Genomic DNA, 19,979 nt, shown 5'->3' on the forward strand with positions numbered 1-19,979 from the left:
TTGTTTCTAATTTTTATTTCCCTTTCTCTGATGACTGTAAAGTTAAGCACCTTTTAAAATATTTGTTGTCCATTTGGCTATCCTCTTTTGCAAAGTACCTGATCAAGTCTTTTGCCTATTTTTATATCAGGTACTTTAGATACGAGTTTTAAAGCGACCTTTGTCAAATATGTGTATTGCAGATACCTTCTCCCACTCTGTTGCTTTTTTATTCACTTAATGAACAGTTTTTAATCCTAATAGAGTCCAGTGTATCACATTTTTCTTTTATGGTCAGTGCTTTTTATATCCTGTTGAATGAATCTTTGCCTACTCCAAGGTTGATAAGGCGTTGTCCTAGTTTTTCTTTTTAACGCTCTTTTGTTTAATATTTCACACTGAGATCTGCAGTTCACATGAAATTGATTTTTTGTGTGTGGTATTAGGTGGGGTTGAACCTTTTCTTCCTCTCTATGGATACCCAGTTTACCTACACTGCTTATTGAAAGTATTATCCTTGCCCTACTACAGTGACATTTTTTCATAAACTAGGTGACCGTTTACATGTGGCATTGATTCCGGGCTTGCATTGGTTGCATTGGTCTATTTTTCTCTCTTTGCACCAACCAACATCTGGTCTTAATGACTGTAGCTTTATCATTGGTTCTGGTATCTGGTAGGATAAGTCCTCCAGCATTTTTCTTCTCTTCAAGATTGCCTCGGCTAGTCTTGGCCCTTTACATTTCCACATAAATTTTAGGCTCAGCATGTCAGTTTCCAGGCAGAAACGCTAGGATTTTGATTGGAATTTATTCTGAATCTATAGATAAATGTGGAGGATTGACAGCTTTATAATACTGAGCCTTCCAGTCCATGAACATGACACGTCCCTTCATTTATTTAGATACTTTTTCAATATACTTTTGAGTTTTCAGCGTAGAGATTGTACTCATATTTTGCTAGATTTTTCCCCCTAGGTATTTGATGGTTTTGATGCGATTGTAAACATCATTTCAAAATGTCATTTTCTGTTTGTTGCTGGCTTATAGAAATATAGTTGAGTTTTTAACATCAACCTTATATCCAGGAACTTTGCTAAATTCTCCTTTTAGCTGTAATGGTTTTATTTTTTTTTATACAATCATGGCATCTGTGAGTAATGTTAGTTTTATTTCTACTTTTCGAATTCTGTGTCTTGTTGTTGTTGTTGTTGGATTGGATAGGATAGGATCTCCAGTGTTGATGATAACTAGTATCCTTATCTCATTCCTGACCTCAGAAGGAAAGCTTAGATATTTCACTGTCAAGTATGATGGCTCCTTTAGTTGTTTTGTCTTTTTAAAATAGCTGTTCTTTATCAGATGAATGAAGTTTCTCACCCTTCCTAATGAAGAGGTTTTTTGAACTCATGGATGCGTGTTGTATCAAATGTTTTCATGTAGAATATTTTTGGTAATGCTATAATGGCTCAGGAGGAGGACTTAGAATGAAAAGTGCTTACTAAGAATATTTTAATATCACATGGCAATATGTTTTAAGATAATATACAGTATAGCTAGTGGAAATCTGCACTTCATCCCATAACCACAAGTGATCTGGCTACATCTGTTTTGACACTTTTGTTCTCAGAGTTTGTATAGCTTAAGACCATTGTCTTCTCATTAAGAGTGCTTGGCACAGTAAATTGAAAACAAAAGAGTAAACAGAAGCGTAGTGTATCACTCACTTTGCCAGACTAAACAACTCTGAGTAAGGCCAGCTTTCCCCTCTAGCATAATTTCAGGCTGTTAGAGATGCTTCAGTAGTAAAGTTTTCTTTAAAAACACCTACCCACTCTCTCTCTTCCTGGTTGCAGGAGGTCCCTTACAGTGGTTGACGGGTGGACAAAGCAAGGAGAAACAGTCCTTTGGGAGATCTTTGGTGGTTCCCTCCTTTCTAAGTCGCTACAGACTTGTGGAGCATTCCTTGCATTTTTTTCCTTTCCATTCGGTCTCCTCTCTCCCATTTTCCTTCCCCTGTCACTGCAAAACCAAAACCAAATTGTGCAGAAGGAGCTGGCCAGGAGGAAACATTCCAGTTCCTTTTTTCTGACCTAAGTACCAGTCTTCGCTGGCTGCTGGTGTGTGCTAGGCGAGGCTAGAGTTTCAGCTAAACCAGAGTAACTAACTGTTCAGCAGATTTAGCCTTAGTCCTGACTAGTTTTTAGTAAGTCTCCTTTTAGAAACATGTGAAGGTGGTTTTAGCAGAAGAACCAACCTTGAACTAGTTTGACCATGATGAGAAAGAGGACTTGAATCTCCAGCTAAGGTAGCGGAAGAAACGATCATTCTGGATGAGGGCATGAGCCTATCATCTTTCCTGTCCCCTGATACCTCAGGACTGGATTAAGCAAGCTATCTAAACAAGATGTGGCCCATGCAAGAGAAAATGAATTTTTAGAAAGCATAAGCTAACATGGACTTCTCCAAAGCTGATCATATGCCCTTTGTTGGTCTGAATTTGGAAATTTGCTGTGAGACCTTCTGGCTCTTTATAAAGAAATGTGCATATAAAGATACGTATTAGAATGCTTTCAACCTCTGCCAAGGCTATCGATGGGAGTGTCACCAGGACAGAAGCACTGGATTTGGTTTGTAATATAGTCTAAGTAGACAACACAATGAAAACATATTTTCTTATATTAAAGAAACAAATGACACACTAAGGAATCCACTAAAATTCCACACTAAGGAATTTTAATCCTTTTCTTAATTCCTGGTGTCCAAACTAAGAGGTTCTCTGTTCAGAGAAACCATAACAGAATTCAAACCCCAGTTCCAATACCTATTAGTTGTACTGGGCAAATCACTTACCTCTTTCTGTCTAATGTTTTCAGTCTATTGGGTAGTAATTATAATTGTTTACAACCCATAGGACTATTTATATATGTAAGTTATATTACTGTATGTACATTTCTAAATTATACTTACATTAACAAATTATAAATTACATATGTAATGGGTCTAAGGTACAGTGCCTGTCATACGATAATAAGTGCCTAAAAATGATTAGCTACTATTAAACTATACTTCTGCTAATGGGGTCCAGAGTCTTTTTCTTCCTTTGCTAATTAAAACTCATCATACCAGTGAAGGAAAAGAAAGGAATTGATAGAATTTATTTTTTAAATGCTTGAGTCACAAGGACAGTCATCTGTTGGTCAAGTATCAAAAATATTTTCTGATACTCCTTTATTTTACTTGAAACTACCATTAAAATTCTCTCTACTTTTCCAGGTTATTGCATGATAAGTCCTTTTAAGAGGACTGGGAAACAGGCAAGGAATATATTTACTCCCTCTGTTAGGTGAAATCATGGGAAAATACTGCAGTTTAAAGATATTTAACTTAATTTTTACTTTCATCAAAGTAATATTTGTACACAGTTTTAGAAGTCAGATCGTAGTACAAAGCTTTTAATGAAGAACCGCAGTCTTCAACCTACACCTGGTTCCCACTTCTCAGAGGCAATGATTTTTAACTTTTTAAAGCATGTCTCCTGGTTTTTACTGCTGTATGTTTAACATGCTTATACTGCGATCTTTTTAATTGTGTTGATTACCCACTGACTTACTGCTGCAGAAGATAAGAATTTAGCCCTTTGCCATCACACTCCCTTTCCCAAAACCTACACTCCTCGTCTCCCGCAACCCACCCTCACAGTGTGGTTATTCGTAATTTTAGGTGAAATTAGTTGTCTGTGTTTACATCGCAGTAATTTTGGAAGTGCACTTACAATTGAGCCGGACAGTATACTGCAGTTTTACTTTTTTTGAGGGGTGCATCGGGTCTTCATTGCAGCACACAGGCTTCTGTCTAGTTGTGGCGCGTGGGCTCCAGGGTACGTGGGCTCTGTAGCTTGTGACTCACGGGCTCTCGTGTTGGGGCACGGGCTTCGTTTGGGGGATCAAACTCGCGTCCCCTGCATTGGAAGGCAGATTCTTTACCACTGGACCAGCAGGGAAGGCCCTACAGTTTTACTTCTGACCCTGAATAGCTGTTTGTTTTTCTGGAGTTAATCATTCTTTTTTTTTTTTAATTAGTAATTACTCACTTTTGTTGTTGTTCCTTTTCTCCATACCTGCCACCAGTTCATTCTCAGACTCTCCCTCAAAGTGGGCATTTGCATGTCTCGGGCATTGCGGTTTCTCAGGGAATCTCATGAGGCCACCGGCACCCTCTGATCCATTTTCTCAACGAACAGGTTCTGCTCAGGATCTGTTGTCCTGGGTCTTCCTTCCACCTCTCTCCTGTACCTCAATCTTTTGCTTCCTGGATCCCATGTTTCCTTTTTGTTCTGGTGTAGAACTCTAGGAAAAAACACACGGGAGGTGACTTTTTTTTGAGGTCTTACATTTCTGAAAATGTCTTTATTCTCCTCTTACGCGTGAGTGATGGTTTGGCTGAATATAAAATTCTAAGTTGGAAATAATTTTTTTCTTTGAATTTTGAAAATACTGCTCTGTTGATTTTCGAGCTTCCGGCGCTGCTTTTGAGAAGTTCAGTGTCATTCTGATTCCTGACCCTTTTTAGGGGACTTTTTTTTTTTCCTGCCTGGAGGCTTTTAGGATAGTCTCTGTAAAAAGAGCATTAGTCTTTACAGTGATTCCTTTCTCTGTGGTTTAAGTTAGAAATCCTTTCTCTCGTTGTTTTAACCAACATAAATCCTTGCCCTTAGTCACTCTAAAGTTAGAGAAAACCTAAGGGATAACTTAATAAAACTTTTCAAGTACATGTGGTAAAGGTCAAGTATGCAGAGGATGATAACTGTATGTGTAGAAAATGAAAGAAAAATGTACAAACTCCAACAACATAGGTTAGACCATCATTTCACAAACTCTGTTCCATCAGATGGTAAACTCCTCAAACGTTGTGTGCGATACCCTCCCCTCTCTTGTATTTTCTCATGGATTATTAGCATATAATTCTAAGAAGTCCTGCAAGAGACCCATTTACACTGGCTTCACCTAGCATTTCCTAAGTTTATTTGCCCACCAGAATTTTTTTCTTTTTAATTATTTTAAAAGGAACATCATTAACATATGTATAACACAGTTGGGGAAATGCCAGACAAGACATAGACTTTCCTGGCTACAGAAGAGCAATTTAGCATTGGAATGAGTAACCCAGAGAGGCCGTGGACTCTCCTTTTGCAGAGGCCTTTAAAACAGGACATCTGTTTTAGGCGTAATCCTCTTTGAACAATGGGACTTTGCTGCTGTTTCTTCCTTTTCCTGTCCCCTAGTGGTAGCGTTGGGGAGCTTTTAGCCTACCTTTTACATGATTCTAGTACTCTGGTTACTCTGGTGACAAAAGTTACCACTACTACCAATAATTACGTTTATGGAGAACTTACTTTCTGGCCCTATGCTGGATGCTTTACATGTATTATTTAACTGAATCTTCACAGCAACTCTGTGAGGTCGGCAGTATGATTATTTACAGATGGGGATAATTAGGGATAAAGAGATCACAAAATTGACAAGAAAGAGGTCAGGATTCAAACCCAGGCTTCTAACTCGCTACTAGCTCTCCATCTTCAGTTGTTAATGTTCAGAACAGCAACCTGCAACGAACAAACAAACAAATAAAATACATCCATCTGTATTTATTACGTAAAGACTTGGATGGATACGATGCTCACTTTATGAGGCTGTTCCCTAAACCTTTTGAGGAATTCGGAGTTTATTACTTTTGTTAGAAACAAATTCTACTACCAATTTCTTTATTCTAATTTGTCAACCCGTAAATGGCTCCTTGCATGAGACATTTTTCCTTCATAAATTTGATGTCATTCCTGTGTGTTAGTTAAGACCGAAAAGTCTGGATCTGTGAAAATTGGTATAGATTAAAAAGTCCCCTTTTCAACGTATTTACACATGGTAACGACTTCGTAATGCAATGTGGAGGATGCTAGGGGTAGGAGACAGAGAACCTGGACTCTCGTGGACTCGGCCTCTTCCCCTGAGCTCCTGAGCACATCGCTTTGCCTGGTTTTCTTCAACTGCCAGATGGGGAGCTTAGATTATCTCCAAAACGCCCTTTCTGCTCTGACATTTCAGAGTGATTTTTGTCTCTGGATATCGGCTCTTGTAACGGGAGAGGAAGTAGGAAATTCACAGGTCAGTTCACACTGCAAAGTGATTTGAATAGATCAATAAGGAGGGGCTGGATGAATAATATTTATGAGTACCATGACCTTGAACTGAAACAAATGAAAAGAGATTGAAAAAAATTGGTGATTAAGTTTCTGTCTAAGGTCACTTCCAACAGGGCTACTAAGTTTTAGACATGTAGGAAAGGCTCTTTCCTGCACCCACTCTTGTTCAGCTTAACATGTTTCTCCAATGAAGCTTCCATTTGAGAATTACCCTTCATAGTGCATCCCCAGCCCCCTGTACCTGGCGCATCATAGGTGTTCAGCGAAGCTTTGTCGAAATTAATTGTTATTTAATATAGAACTAGAAGATCAGGAAGAGATTTGTTTTTCTAATCAGTATTAAGTTTAGAAAGTCACGTGTGCGGGCTGTGGCGTTTTAGACCATCTGGGTTCATAACCCAGCTGTACTCCTTAGTAGCTGGGTGGTTTTAGGCAAGTTATTTCCATAACTGTGCCTCAGTTTCCTCTTCTTTAAGGGGATTTATAAGTATACCTACCTCATAGGGCCATTGTGAGCACTCAGTGAGACAGTCCAAGCATTGTATTTGGTATTATACTTAGCAGAGACTTAGGGTTCTATTAATATTAGCTAATGTCATTATTAAGGAGGTGCAGCATTTCTCCAGACATTCTAGTAGAAGTTTTTCTTTTCTTTTCATAAGGGACAACGTAGAACCCCAAAGGTAAACTGTATAGTTCTAGTGCTTGATTTTTATCATTTAACATCTTTTCTGACCCACTTCCATACTCCCAAATAATGATGCCTCTCAGATGAGAGAAGTTGCTGTATTTTTGCATGATATGTCTTTTTGTTTGAACTACATTATACTTTGGCGTGTTGTGAAGTCTGCTCATTGAGTATCGTAGAGTTTAAAGCCAAGGTGAAGGTCTGAGGTAAATGGCACACGACTACGTCCTTCCCCACAGTGTCTGCCTCAGGACTCCTGCCTGCTTGAAACACACCAAAGGCTGTGAAATTAATGATGTGCCTGATGCAATGCACTTCTCTCACCCAGCTGGAAAGTTAAGACATTGTTAGTTATCCCTGAGAAGGACTGTTGTCTATGCAAGCATTTTGTTCATTTGTTCTTTCATGAGTAATTGCATGGAGTCACGAAAAACACCTACTCAACTTACAGCTTGGCAGAAACAGTAGCTTATGTTTTCTGGAGACAAAATTAGAAGCAGGCTCCCTGGACCCCATCTTTAAGTCAAAATAAAATGTCTAGGGAACCACTGTGCCTCCCAGTAACCATGGCCCCTGTGGAGTAATATTGTTTAGGTCAAGGTGTCCCAGAGTAAGAGGACAGGGAGAAGGGAAAGAGGGGAAGGAAAGTGTGTACTGGGATAATTTGTTTTCATAGAGATGAAGAGGCAAACGGTTTTTCTTTCTCACTTTGTCCTTTCTATGTAGAGAAAAAGTTTACAGTAGCCTAATCTTCCTCCTGCAATTATCAGAAGAGAAAAACTGAGTATACGTTGTTGAGAGGAGGAGTTACAGCTTAAACTGTATTTTATTTATGATATTGAAGATTACATCTTTTCTGGGGAGCTTAAGTCTTAGCAAAACTAAACCACTGAAAAAGTATCTTTATTTTTTCCATTTTCACAGAAAAATGAATACTTGTTCTTTCCTTCCCTATAAAATATGATCATTCAGTTGGCAAACGTTTAGTAAACAACAACTATGCATGAGGTCTAAAAGGAAAACAGAATAATAAGACCCTGCCCTTTGCTCCGGAACTGGAACTCTAACAGTGGAGATACTTATCCAAATAATTATACCGGAGGGAAAGAGAGGTACTCAGTGCTGTGGGAACACGGAGAATGGAGAGTGTTTTTAAGTTGGAGAATTCGTGGAAGGTTTCATGGAGAGAGTAGCATTTGGACCAGTGTGGGATTCCCCACTACCGTGGAAAAGACAGACGGGAATTTTGACGGGTGGTGCTGAGGGACAGGAGGAGGGTGAACAACTTCAGGAAGCAGCATGAACAGAGATGAGCGGACTAGACGGTGCAGAGTGTCTGCCCTGGGCACACGGTGTGATGCGCCCAAGCACAGCACTGATGAGAATGGGGGTGAGGTCTGGGATCCCGAGTGGAAAATGACACTGAAAAAGTAAGGCAGACTGTCAGGGAGGGCCTTGAATGCCACGCAAAGACTTTTCAATTTATGATGTAGGTCAGTGCTTCCCCTGCTTTTCCACCAAAAATTGCCCTTAGTAGAAGAGGACAACAAAGTCAGCGTTTTCGGGGGAGGAGGGGAGGGATGAATAGGTAGAGCACGGCGGGTGTTTAGAGCAGTGAAACCATCCTGTGTGCTACTGTGATGGTGGATACTTGACATTACGCATTTGTCAAAACCATAGAATGAACAACACAAAGAATGGATTCTACTGTAAACTGTGCGTTTTAGTTCATCATAATGTATCACTGTTGGTTCATCAGTTTTGTCAACAAGCATACCACACTAATACAAGTGTTCATAATAGGGGAAATGCACGTTAATAATGGGGAAACTGTGTGTTTCAGGGTTTGCGGGGGAGGGAGAAAGGGAAAAGGGTATATGAGAACTTTGTAGTTTCTGCTCAATTTTTTTTTTTTTTGGGGGGGTACGCGGGCCTCTTCACTGTTGTGGCCTCTCCCGCTGCGGAGCACAGGCTCCAGACGCGCAGGCCCAGTGCCCATGGCCCACACGCCTAGCCGCTCCGTGGCATGTGGGATCTTCCCGGACCAGGGCACGAACCCGTGTCCCCTGAATCGGCAGGCGGACGCCCAACCACTGCGTCACCAGGGAAGCCCTCTGCTCAATTTTTAAGTAAACCTAAAGCTGCTTTTTAAAATAGTCTATTCTTTTTTAAAAATAGCGTTCTTTTGGCCATGAAATGTACTACAAGTATAAAGTTGTTTTAGGAGTTTCATAGTATATCTTTAAAATCACGTGAATTTTTTGCTCTGTTTATTTACACATAAATAACTATTTTATCATTAAAATTTTCCCTGAGACTTTTCAATAAAATAAATGACCCCTAGGGATATGATTCCTGTGTTGAGAAGCCTGACATTGGTTGGCAGGCAGTCACTGAAGTCATATGTTAAAAGTGAAACAAAAATAAACTAGTAAAATGATGAGCAGACAATTTTTCTTGCAACCCAGACGTTTTTTGCATCCTTATTTTCATTTCCCAGTATTCATACAGAAGCATATACACCAGCTTTAACTCAGTCCACCTTTACTTTGTCTACAGAAGAACTTTGCAGTAGGCATGATGAGAAATAGTTGATGAACCTACTTTTGTGGATATTGCAGTTGAGACGAGAGAGGTGTATTTTGATAGGAAAGTAATATATACTAAGAAAAATGGGTAATGAAATAGAAAATAAGCATGCCGAGGAGATGGGCAAAGTGAATGGGGTGACGTGGGTTAGGTAGGTTTAGCTGAAATTTGTTCAATGGCTGCCCCTGTCATTAGGAGCACACACTTTTTTCTGGATGTCATTGAGACCCCGTATGACCTTTAAGCTATCACCAGTGTAGTGTTTGTACTGTAACACAGATAACTTCAAGTTGTTTGGGTACTTATTCATGTAGATATTCAGACATGTGAACCCAAACCGTGCCTGATGCGTCCTCTTGGAACCGCTGAAGCGCATTCACAGCCCTAGTCTCCTTATTTGTGTTTTCAAGGCGCTTTGTTTTTCTTATGAAGACCACAGCTGGAATCTTTAACCTCTTGCAAGAGTCAGCCTTTGAGAGCTACATTCTTTAGCTCTCTGCTTGCTGGGAAAAAACAAGAGGCCCATTCCCAGATACCCTTAGGAAAGCCATCCTGCTCTGAAGAGAGCAGGGCTGTTTCTAGGACATTGATGTGGGTATGCCGTACACGTGACACTATCAGAGGGTCCTCAACTGTGACGTCCAGGTAAGGGGTGACTTCCCTACATTAGTTCAACAGCCTGGACGGCACCAAGAAGGCGGCTGTGTTCTCTGCTCTCCCCATGATCACCTAGGTGACGTCACTTGACCCAAGACTCTTTCTGTTCCCTTTCTGTGGATCTTTACGGGATGGCACTGTCCTCCAGGACTAACGTCGTAGCTGTTCTTTTCTCCATTTCAGAAATTACCATGGTGGACACAGAGATGCCGTTTTGGCCCACCAACTTCGGGATCAGCTCCGTGGACCTTTCTGTGATGGATGACCACGCCCACTCCTTTGACATCAAGCCCTTCACCACCGTTGATTTCTCCAGCATTTCCGCTCCACACTATGAAGACATTCCGTTCCCAAGAGCTGACCCAGTGGTTGCGGATTATAAGTATGACCTGAAACTCCAAGAGTACCAAAGTAGGCGGTTTATTTCACTTTTCAGACTACTGAGACTAGCATTGGACTAATATCTCATTCACACTGGGGTAAATGCTCCAGAGACTAAAGCCTATAGTGAAGCCATTTACCATTCATTTATTCACCCATTGATCCATGAAATAGTGGGCATTTATAATGGACCAAAAAGGAAGGTAGTGTGTGAACACCCCAGATCATCTTTCTCCGCCCCCCCCCGCCCCCCCCCCCCCCCCCCCCCCCCCCGCCTTCCTGCCTGCTTCCCTTCTTTCTTTCTTTTCTTCTTTCCTTCTCAGGGACATTTTCCAGCCTGATTACCTTGCCAGGTGCATCTCAGGCTAAGAGTCCATCCCCCCCACACTTTGAATTCTTTTTTCCACTTGTAAGTAGATAAGGAACATTTTGTCACTTTTTATAACTTATCTCTAAATCACTGTTGCATCTTTACTAATTCTGCAGTTTGAACAGCTTCCAGTGAAACCTATTTTTCAGCACAAATTTAAATGTTGACGTTGTAGGCTATTGATAAATCCCCACGCCATTAACGCAGTTCACATCAAGCCATCAGACTCGAGAAAAACTAAAGCTGCACTTTTCAAGATTAAATTTCTATGATGCTCTTTCCTTGATTTTTATCTCTTTGCTGATATGCTGTTTTTCCAGAGCCACCACCATGTAACTGCAGCCATTACTTGACAATAAGTAAGAACTTCCTGTAGTTCTAGTTTTTTTTTTTTTTTAAGATAAATGATATACTTGGTTATATTTATATGTGTGGCTTTCAGTTGGAGCCTGATACGAAAATTTAACAGGCCTGATCCTGATCAATGGAAAGATAGTGCTTGCTTTCCATAGGGGCTCTCTCTATCAGAGATCATTTTACAAACCATCTTTTCTGACTCAACATTGATGGGAACCTGCTCTCTTATTTTTCATGTACCTTCAAGCTGGGCTTACCATACCTTTTCATGACAATGTTCCTTCTGTTTCCTTTTCAAGAGTGGTTTTAAAACACTTCTAAAATGCAACATTTAAATTCAAATGTATAATTTAATATTGTCACGAATGCCAAATACAGCACATTATGTAGCAAAGTAACCTTAATGGTCTGAAATACCATATGTTGCCTGTTAGAGCTTTAGTATTACGAGGTATTGGACGGTCATAGAACCACAAAGTTAAAAGTTAACCACAGAGTTAACCCCATTTTTTTTCACAGGTGGGGCTCAGAGGTGTTGCGACTTGCCTGTGATTACAAAGCCTACTTTTTCCTGTGTATTTTTCACGTTCCATAGTGCATCTAACTTAAATAATAAAATAATGGCAGCAAGGTGTACTATAGTGACCTCCCTGTTGCTTGTCGGGCATTGTTTTTCACGTGGTAATTACCTGCTCGTGTTTTTCTGTACACAGGTGCAATCAAAGTGGAGCCTGCATCCCCACCTTACTATTCTGAAAAGACTCAGCTGTACAATAAGCCTCACGAAGAGCCTTCCAACTCCCTCATGGCAATTGAATGCCGTGTCTGTGGGGATAAAGCTTCAGGGTTCCACTACGGAGTTCATGCTTGTGAAGGATGCAAGGTAAAAAAACATTTTTTCTTTTTTGAAACAATTTGCTGAAAATGTACCTATTATTTCATTTCCTGTTGCAAACAGATGGCAAAGAACTGAGATAACATTGTGAAGCTTTTAAATATTTTTGGCAAAACCCATTCTTCAAATGGTATAATACTTGAAAACCTAAGAAAATTGTTCAAAGCAAGGCTACTTTGCCTCACTTCCCTTTTTCCAAATTGGTCCTGTGCAGCACCATCTAATTTGAACCTTGCATTTTGCAGATTTAAAAAAAAAAAAAAAAAAAAAGTCACTTGTTCAAGGTATCATGGAAAGACAGTGATGAGCTGACCCAGACCGGTACCCGGATTTCCTGAATATTCTATATTGTTTTTCACTATACCATGGAATATTCTGTGTATGTAGGACCCGATAGATAGATAGATAGGTAGGTAGGTAGGTAGATAGATAGATAGATAGATAGATAGATGGATAGATAGATAATCTTCATTTGAGCCTTAGAACGGTCCTATAAAGTCAAGCTTATGTATGGCCACTTTACAGGTGTAGAAATCATGAATCAGTGAGACTTGCCCATGGTCATCCATCAGTAAGTGGCAGAGCCAGGACCAGAACATATATCTTATGACTCCTAAACCAGTGCTATGTGCTTTCTTGTTCCAGCGTCAGTTTGAGCTATGTGTTAGGAGCAGGCAAAGCGATGTAACTGTTTTGGAAAGGAGGTACTCTTTCTCCTCACCTCTTTTCTTTGTGAAAAAGGGTATTTTGGAAAGTTCATTTAGTAATATTCTGCCCAATTATTACGAAAATGTTAATCTACTCGTATTTTATTTTATTTTTATTTTTTTAATTTAATTAATTAATTAATTTGGCTGCGTTGTGTCTTCGTTGCTGTGCGCGGGCTTTCTTTAGTTGTGGTGAGTGGGGGCTGCTCTTCGTTGCATTGCGTGGGCTTCTCACTGCGGTGGCTTCTCTTGTTGCAGAGCACAGGGCTCTAGGCCTGCAGGCTTCAGTAGTTGTGGCACGCAAACTCAGTAATTGTGGCTCATGGGCTCTAGAGCGCAGGCTCCGTCATTGTGGCGCACGGGCTTAGCTGCTCCACGGCATGTGGGATCTTCCTGGACCAGGGCTCGAACCTGTGTCCTCTGCATTGGCAGGCGGATTCTTAACCACTGCGCCACCAGGGAAGTCCCTCTACTCATATTTTAAAATGTAGTTCGTATTTTAAAAGAATTAATTCTAATAGGCTCAATGAATAAAATAGTAATCGAATAGTACTTACTATATACTCCAGGGCTCAGAATAAATTGTTCATAAATACTTACCTTATAAAATAATGCTGCTTATAAAAGGTAAGATCAGATTCAATCGTCAGTTGGGCTTTTTTGTTCAGAATAATGATATATGACAGCAGTTAGGTAGGTGTTAGAATATCTGGGTTCCTAACTGGACCATGGGCCAAAAAAGGAAGTTAATATTTATTGAATTTCTACTATGCGCCAGATATTGTACAAGATGCTTTTGCATATTATCATTTTTAAACCATATTCTGTCTAAGTTTTCAGTTCTATAAAATGATGGTGTTGAATTAGATGATCTCTAAAACCTCTTCAGTCCAATAGTTTATTACTCCAAAGGCAATTTAATAAAGTGAAAGAGACAAGCTAGTGGTCACCTGGCCACTTGCCCAAGGTCCCTAACCAATCGCATGAGCACTTCAGCCTTCAGACACCTCGTGTGTAAAACAGCTTGGTTAGATTAGCTCCCCAAGGGCTTCTTATTCATCTCTAAGTTCTAAAATTCCAAAATGACTCCTTGAAATACTACTGGCAAGAGATGGCTTTCGTTTAAAACACGAAAACCCATTCATTCTGTGATTGAAACCAAACTAAAATATCTGTGATCTTATATGAAATCATTATCTTCCCAAGGAGTAGTAAGAACATGTCATTTTATTGAGTTAGATTTATATAATTTTGAGGAAATAGTGGCTAAATTCTGAGAAATACCCGAAGAAATCATTTACTTTTGGTCATCTTGGTAATTTATGCTGATAAATAAAAGTATGGTTGGCTAAGTTTCCACAATAAATTATTATTTTTATGGGCTGGTAAAACACTTAGAAAACTAGAAGGCTTAAGCAAATAGTTTCACTGTGATTCTGTTCATCAGATATTTGTAGAGAGGTGGTTTTTTTTCTTTCTGAAATTTTTTTTTAAATTTTATTTTATTTTTTTATACAGTAGGTTCTTATTAGTCATCAGTTTTATACACATCAGTGTATACATGTCAATCCCAATCGCCCAATTCATCACACCAACAACAACAACCCCCGGGGCTTCCGCCCTTAATGTCCATACGTTTGTTCTCTACATCTGTGTCTCAACTTCTGCCCTGCAAACCGGTTCATCTGTACCATTTTTCTAGGTTCCACCTACATGCGTTAATATACGATATTTGTTTTTCTCTTTCTGACTTACTTCACTCTGTATGACAATCTCTCTAGATCCATCCACGTCTCAACAAATGACCCAATTTCGTTCCTTTTTATGGCTGAGTAATATTCCACTGTATATATGTACCACATTTTCTTTATCCGTTCATCTGTCGATGGGCATTTAGGTTGCTTCCATGTCCTGGCTGTTGTAAATAGTGCTGCAATGAACATTGGGGTGCATGTGTCTTTCTGAATTATGGTTTTCTCTGGGTATATGCCCAGTAGTGGGATTGCTGCATCATATGGCAATTCTATTTGTAGATTTTTAAGGAACCTCCATACTGTTCTCCATAGTGGCTGTATCAATTTACATTCCCACCAGCAGTGCAAGAGGGTTCCCTTTTCTCCACACCCTCTCCAGCATTTGTTGTTTGTAGATTTTCTGATGATGCCCATTCTAACTGGTGTGAGGTGATAGCTCATTGTAGTTTTGATTTGCATTTCTCTAATAATTAGTGATGTTGAGAAGCTTTTCATGTTCTTCTTGGCCATCTGTATGTCTTCTTTGGAGAAATGTCTATTTAGGTCTTCTGCCCATTTTTGGATTGGATTGTTTGTTTCTTTAATATTGAGCTGCATGAGCTGTTTATATATTTGGGAGATTAATCCTTTGTCTGTTGATTCATTTGCAAATATTTTCTCCCATTCTGAGGGTTGTCTTTTTGTCTTGTTTATGGTTTCCTTTGCTGTGCAAAAGCTTTTAAGTTTCATTAGGTCCCATTTGTTTATTTTTGGTTTTATTTCCATTACTCTATGAGGTGGATCAAAAAAGATCTTGCTGTGATTTATGTCAAAGAGTGTTCTTCCTATGTTTTCCTCTAAGAGTTTTATAGTGTCCGGTCTTACATTTAGGTCTTGAATTCATTTTGAGTTTCTTTTTGTGTATGGTGTTAGGGAGTGTTCTGATTTCATTCTTTTACATGTAGCTATCCAGTTTTCCCAGCACCCCTTATTGAAGAGACTGTCTTTTCTCCATTGTATATCCTTGCCTCCTTTGTCATAGATTAGTTGACCATAGGTGCGTGGGTTTAACTCTGGGCTATCTTGTTCCATTGATCTATGTTTCTGTTTTTGTGCCAGTACCATATTGTCTTGATTACTGTAGCGTTGTAGTATAGTCTGAAGTCAGGGAGTCTGATTCTTCCAGCTGTGTTTTTTTCCCTCAAGACTACTTTGGCTAGTTGGGGTCTTTTGTGTCTCCATACAAATTCTAAGATTTTTTGTTCTAGTTCTGTAAAAAAAATGCCATTGGTAATTTGATAGGGATTGCAATGAATCTGTAGATTGCTTTGGGTAGTATAGTCATTTTCACAATTTGATTCTTCCAGTCCAATAACATGGTATATCTCTGAATCTGTTTGTATCATCTTTAATTTCTTTCATCAGTGTCTTACGGTTTTCTGCATACAGGTCGTTTGTCTCCCTAGGTATTTTATTCTTTTTGTTGCAATGGTAAATGGGAGTGTTTCCTTAATTTCTCTTTCAGATTTTTTATCATTAGTGTATAGGAATGCAAGAGATTTCTGTGTATTAATTTTGTATCCTGCAACTTTACCAAATTCATTGATTAACTCTACTAGTTTTCTGGTGGCATTTTTAGGATTCTCCATATATAGTATCATGTCATCTGCAAACAGTGACAGTTTTACTTCTTCTTTTCCAATTTGTGTTCCTTTTATTTCTTTTTCTTCTCTGATTGCCATGGCTAGGACTTCCAAAACTATGTTGAATAATAGTGGTGAGAGTGGACATCCTTGTCTTGTTCCTGATCTTAGAGGAAATGCTTTCAGTTTCTCACCATTGAGAATGATGTTTGCTGTGGGTTTGTCATATATGGCCTTCATTATGTTGAGGTAGGTTCCCTCTCTGCCCACTTTCTGGAGAGTTTGTATCATAACTCTCCAGAGTTATGGAGCAGGCAGGAATGGGTGTTGAATTTTGTCAAAAGCTTTTTCTGCGTCTATTGAGATGATCATATGGTTTTTCTCCTTCAGTGTTAATATGGTGTATCACATTGACTGATTTGCATATATTGAAGAATCCTTGCATCCTTGGGATAAATCCCACTTGATCATGGTGTATGATCCTTTTAATGTGTTGTTGGATTCTGTTTGCTAGTATTTTGTTGAGGATTTTTGCATCTATGTTCATGAGTGATATTGGTCTGTAATTTTCTTTTTTTGTAGTATCTTTGTCTGATTTTGGTATCAGCGTGATGGTGACCTCATAGAATGAGTTTGGGAGTGTTCCTTCCTCTGCAGTTTTTTGGAAGAGTTTGAGAAGGATGGGCATTAGTTCTTCTCTAAATGTTTGGTAGAATTCACCTGTGAAACCATCTGGTCCTAGACTTTTGTTTGTTGGAAGATTTTTAATCACGGTTTCAATTTTCATTACTTGTGATTTGTCTCTTCATATTTTCTATTTCTTCCTGGTTCAGTCTTGGAAGGTTATACCTTTCTAAGAATTTGTCCATTTCTTCCAGGTTGTCCATTTTATTGGCATAGAGTTGCTTGTAGTAGTCTATTAGGATGCTTTGTATTTCTGCGGTGTCTGTTGTAACTTCTTTTTCACATCTAATTTTAATGATTTGAGTCCTCTCCCTCTTTTTCTTGATGAGTCTGGCTAATGGTTTATCAATTTTGCTTATCTTCTCAAAGAACCAGCTTTTAGTTTTATTGATCTTTGCTATTGTTTTCTTTGTTTCTATTTCATTTGTTTCTGCTCTGATCTTTATGATTTCTTTCCTTCTGCTAACTTTGGGTTCTGTTTGTTCTTCTTTCTCTGGTTCCTTCAGGTGTAAGGTTAGATTGTTTATTTGAGATTTTTCTTGTTTCTTGAGGTAGGCTTGTATAGCTATGAACTTCCCTCTTAGAACTGCCCTTGCTGCATCCCATAGGTTTCAGATCGTCGTGTTTTCATTGTCATTTGTCTCTAGGTATTTTTTGATTTCCTCTTTGATTTCTTCAGCGATCTCTTGGTTATTTAGTAACGTATTGTTTAGCCTCCATGTGTTTGTGTTTTTTACATTTTTTTCCCTGTAATTCATTTCTAATCTCATAGCGTTGTGGTCAGAAAAGATGCTTGATATGATTTCAATTTTCTTAAATTTACTGAGGCTTGATTTGTGACCCAAGATGTGATCTATCCTGGAGAATGTTTCGTGCACACTTGAGAGGTGTAATCTGCTGTTTTTGGATGGAATGTCCTATAAATATCAATTACATCTATCTGGTCTATTGTGTCATTTAAAGCTTCTGTTTCCTTATTTATTTTCATTTTGGATGATCCGTCCATTGGTGTAAGTGAGGTGTTAAAGTCCCCCACTATTGTGTTACTGTCGATTTCCTCTTTTATAGCTGTTAGCAGTTGCCTTATGTATTGAGGTGCTCCTATATTATAATTGTTATATCTTTTTCTTGGATTGATCCCTTGGTCATTAGGTAGTGTCCTTCCTTGTCTCTTGTAACATTCTTTATTTTCAAGTCTATTTTATCTGATATGAGTATTTCTGCTCCAGCTTTCTTTTGATTTCCATTTGCATGGAATACGTTTTTCCATCCCTTCACTTTCAGCCTGTATGTATCCCTAGGTCTGAAGTGGGTCTCTTGTTTTTGTATCCATTCAGCAAGCCTGTGTCTTTTGGTTGGAGCATTTAATCCATTCACGTTTAAGGTAATTATTGATATGTATGTTCCTATGACCATTTTCTTAATTGTTTTGGGTTTGTTTTTGTAGGTCCTTTTCTTCTCTTGTGTTTCCCACTTAGAGAAGTTCCTTTAGCATTTGTTGTAGAGCTGGTTTGGTGGTGCTGAATTCTCTTAGCTTTTGCTTCTCTGTAAAGCTTTTGATTTCTCCATCGAATCTGAATGCGATCCTTGCCGGGTAGAGTAATCTTGATTGTACGTTCTTTCCTTTCATCACTTTACGTTTTTCATGCCACTCCCTTCTGGCTTGTAGCATTTCTGCTGAGAAATCAGCTGTTAACCTTATGGGGGTTCCCTTGTATTTTATTTGTCGTTTTTCCCTTGCTGCTTTCAATAATTTTTCTTTGTCTTTAATTTTTGCCAATTTTATTACTATGTGTCTCGGCATGTTTCTCCTTGGGTTTATCCTGTATGGGACTCTGCGCTTCCTGGACTTGGGTGGCTATTTCCTTTCCCATGTTAGGGAAGTTTTCGACTATAATCTCTTCACATATTTTCTCTGGTCCTTTCTCTCTCTCTTCTCCTTCTGGGACCCCTATAATGCGAATGTTGTTTCGTTTAATGTTGTCCCAGAGGTCTCTTAGGCTATCTTCATTTCTTTTCATTCTTTTTTCTTTATTCTGTTCCACAGCAGTGAATTCCACAATTCTGTCTTCCAGGTCACTTATCCGTTCTTCTGCCTCAGTTATTCTGCTATTGATTCCTTCTAGTGTATTTTTCATTTCAGTTATTGTATTGTTCATCTCTGTTTGTTTGTTCTTTAATTCTTCTGGGTCTTTGTTAAACATTTCCTGCATCTTCTCGATCTTTGCCTCCATTCTTTTTCTGAGGTCCTGGATCATCTTCACTATCATTATTCTGAATTCTTTTTCTGGAAGGTTGCCTATCTCCACTTCACTTAGCTGTTTTTCTGGGGTTTTATCTTGTTCCTTCATCTGGTACATAGCCCTCTGCCTTTTCATCTTGTCTGTCTTTCTGTGAATGTGGGTTTTGTTCCACAGGCTGCAGGATTGTTGTTCTTCTTGCTTCTGCCTGTAGAGAGTTTTAACATTTCTGAGAACAGCTAAAAACTGAAAGACAAATATTGTAAGTAGCTAAGTTCTGAGGGCATAAAAACTTAGAAGATAAAAGAAAGCAAAGAAGAAAAGTAGCAAAAAGAAAACAGGGAGGAGAAAACCCAAGTGCCCTCGAGTTACAAACAGAAATGTTCTAAGGCAAAAATGGAGAATGAACACTTAAGACCTGACGAATCTAGGGGAGTCCTTCACGTACCAGATATAAACAAATAAAGAAAAACAGTAGAAAAAAATTAACAGTGTAGTATAGTAACCTGCAGTAACTTGGAAACCATCCAAAATATGGATTACAGACTTCCTAGACTAAAATGCAAGGAAGGTTATGCTATCCTTGGAAGGGAAAATAGACATCTGGTCATTTTAAAGATAAGAACAAGAAAAACGTTAGAGGAATAATGTAATTTGGCTTCTCCAAGTATATAAGTCATCAGTTCTCAAATTGTGATCTGGGAATGGGGTCCCTAAGACCCTTTCAAGACACCCATGAGGTTGACGATATTTTCATAATAATAATAAGTTGTTATTTACCTTTTTCATTCTCTCAGGACTGTAAGTGGAGTGTTCCAGAAACTACATGACATGGAATGTTAGCATAGTTCTGATGCC

The 19,979-nt window shown here is 38.9% G+C and overlaps 1 protein-coding gene across 15 annotated transcripts in view; it reads left to right on the forward strand.

Annotated features, from left to right (window-relative positions):
* LOC101327326 (peroxisome proliferator-activated receptor gamma) overlaps nt 1-19,979 on the forward strand; it is a 222,901-nt gene that overhangs the window by 68,538 nt on the left and 134,384 nt on the right. For all 15 annotated transcript variants that reach the window (XM_073787718.1, XM_073787717.1, XM_019944609.3 and 12 more), the window contains 2 exons: nt 10,295-10,522; nt 11,933-12,102. In XM_073787718.1, the coding sequence (XP_073643819.1) occupies nt 10,303-10,522; nt 11,933-12,102 (390 nt within the window). In that variant the 5' untranslated portion in view covers nt 10,295-10,302. Of the gene's footprint in view, nt 1-10,294; nt 10,523-11,932; nt 12,103-19,979 lie in introns of those variants that run through there.

This window comes from Tursiops truncatus, chromosome 10 (assembly GCF_011762595.2).
Source record: "Tursiops truncatus isolate mTurTru1 chromosome 10, mTurTru1.mat.Y, whole genome shotgun sequence".
Taxonomy (NCBI): domain Eukaryota; kingdom Metazoa; phylum Chordata; class Mammalia; order Artiodactyla; family Delphinidae; genus Tursiops; species Tursiops truncatus.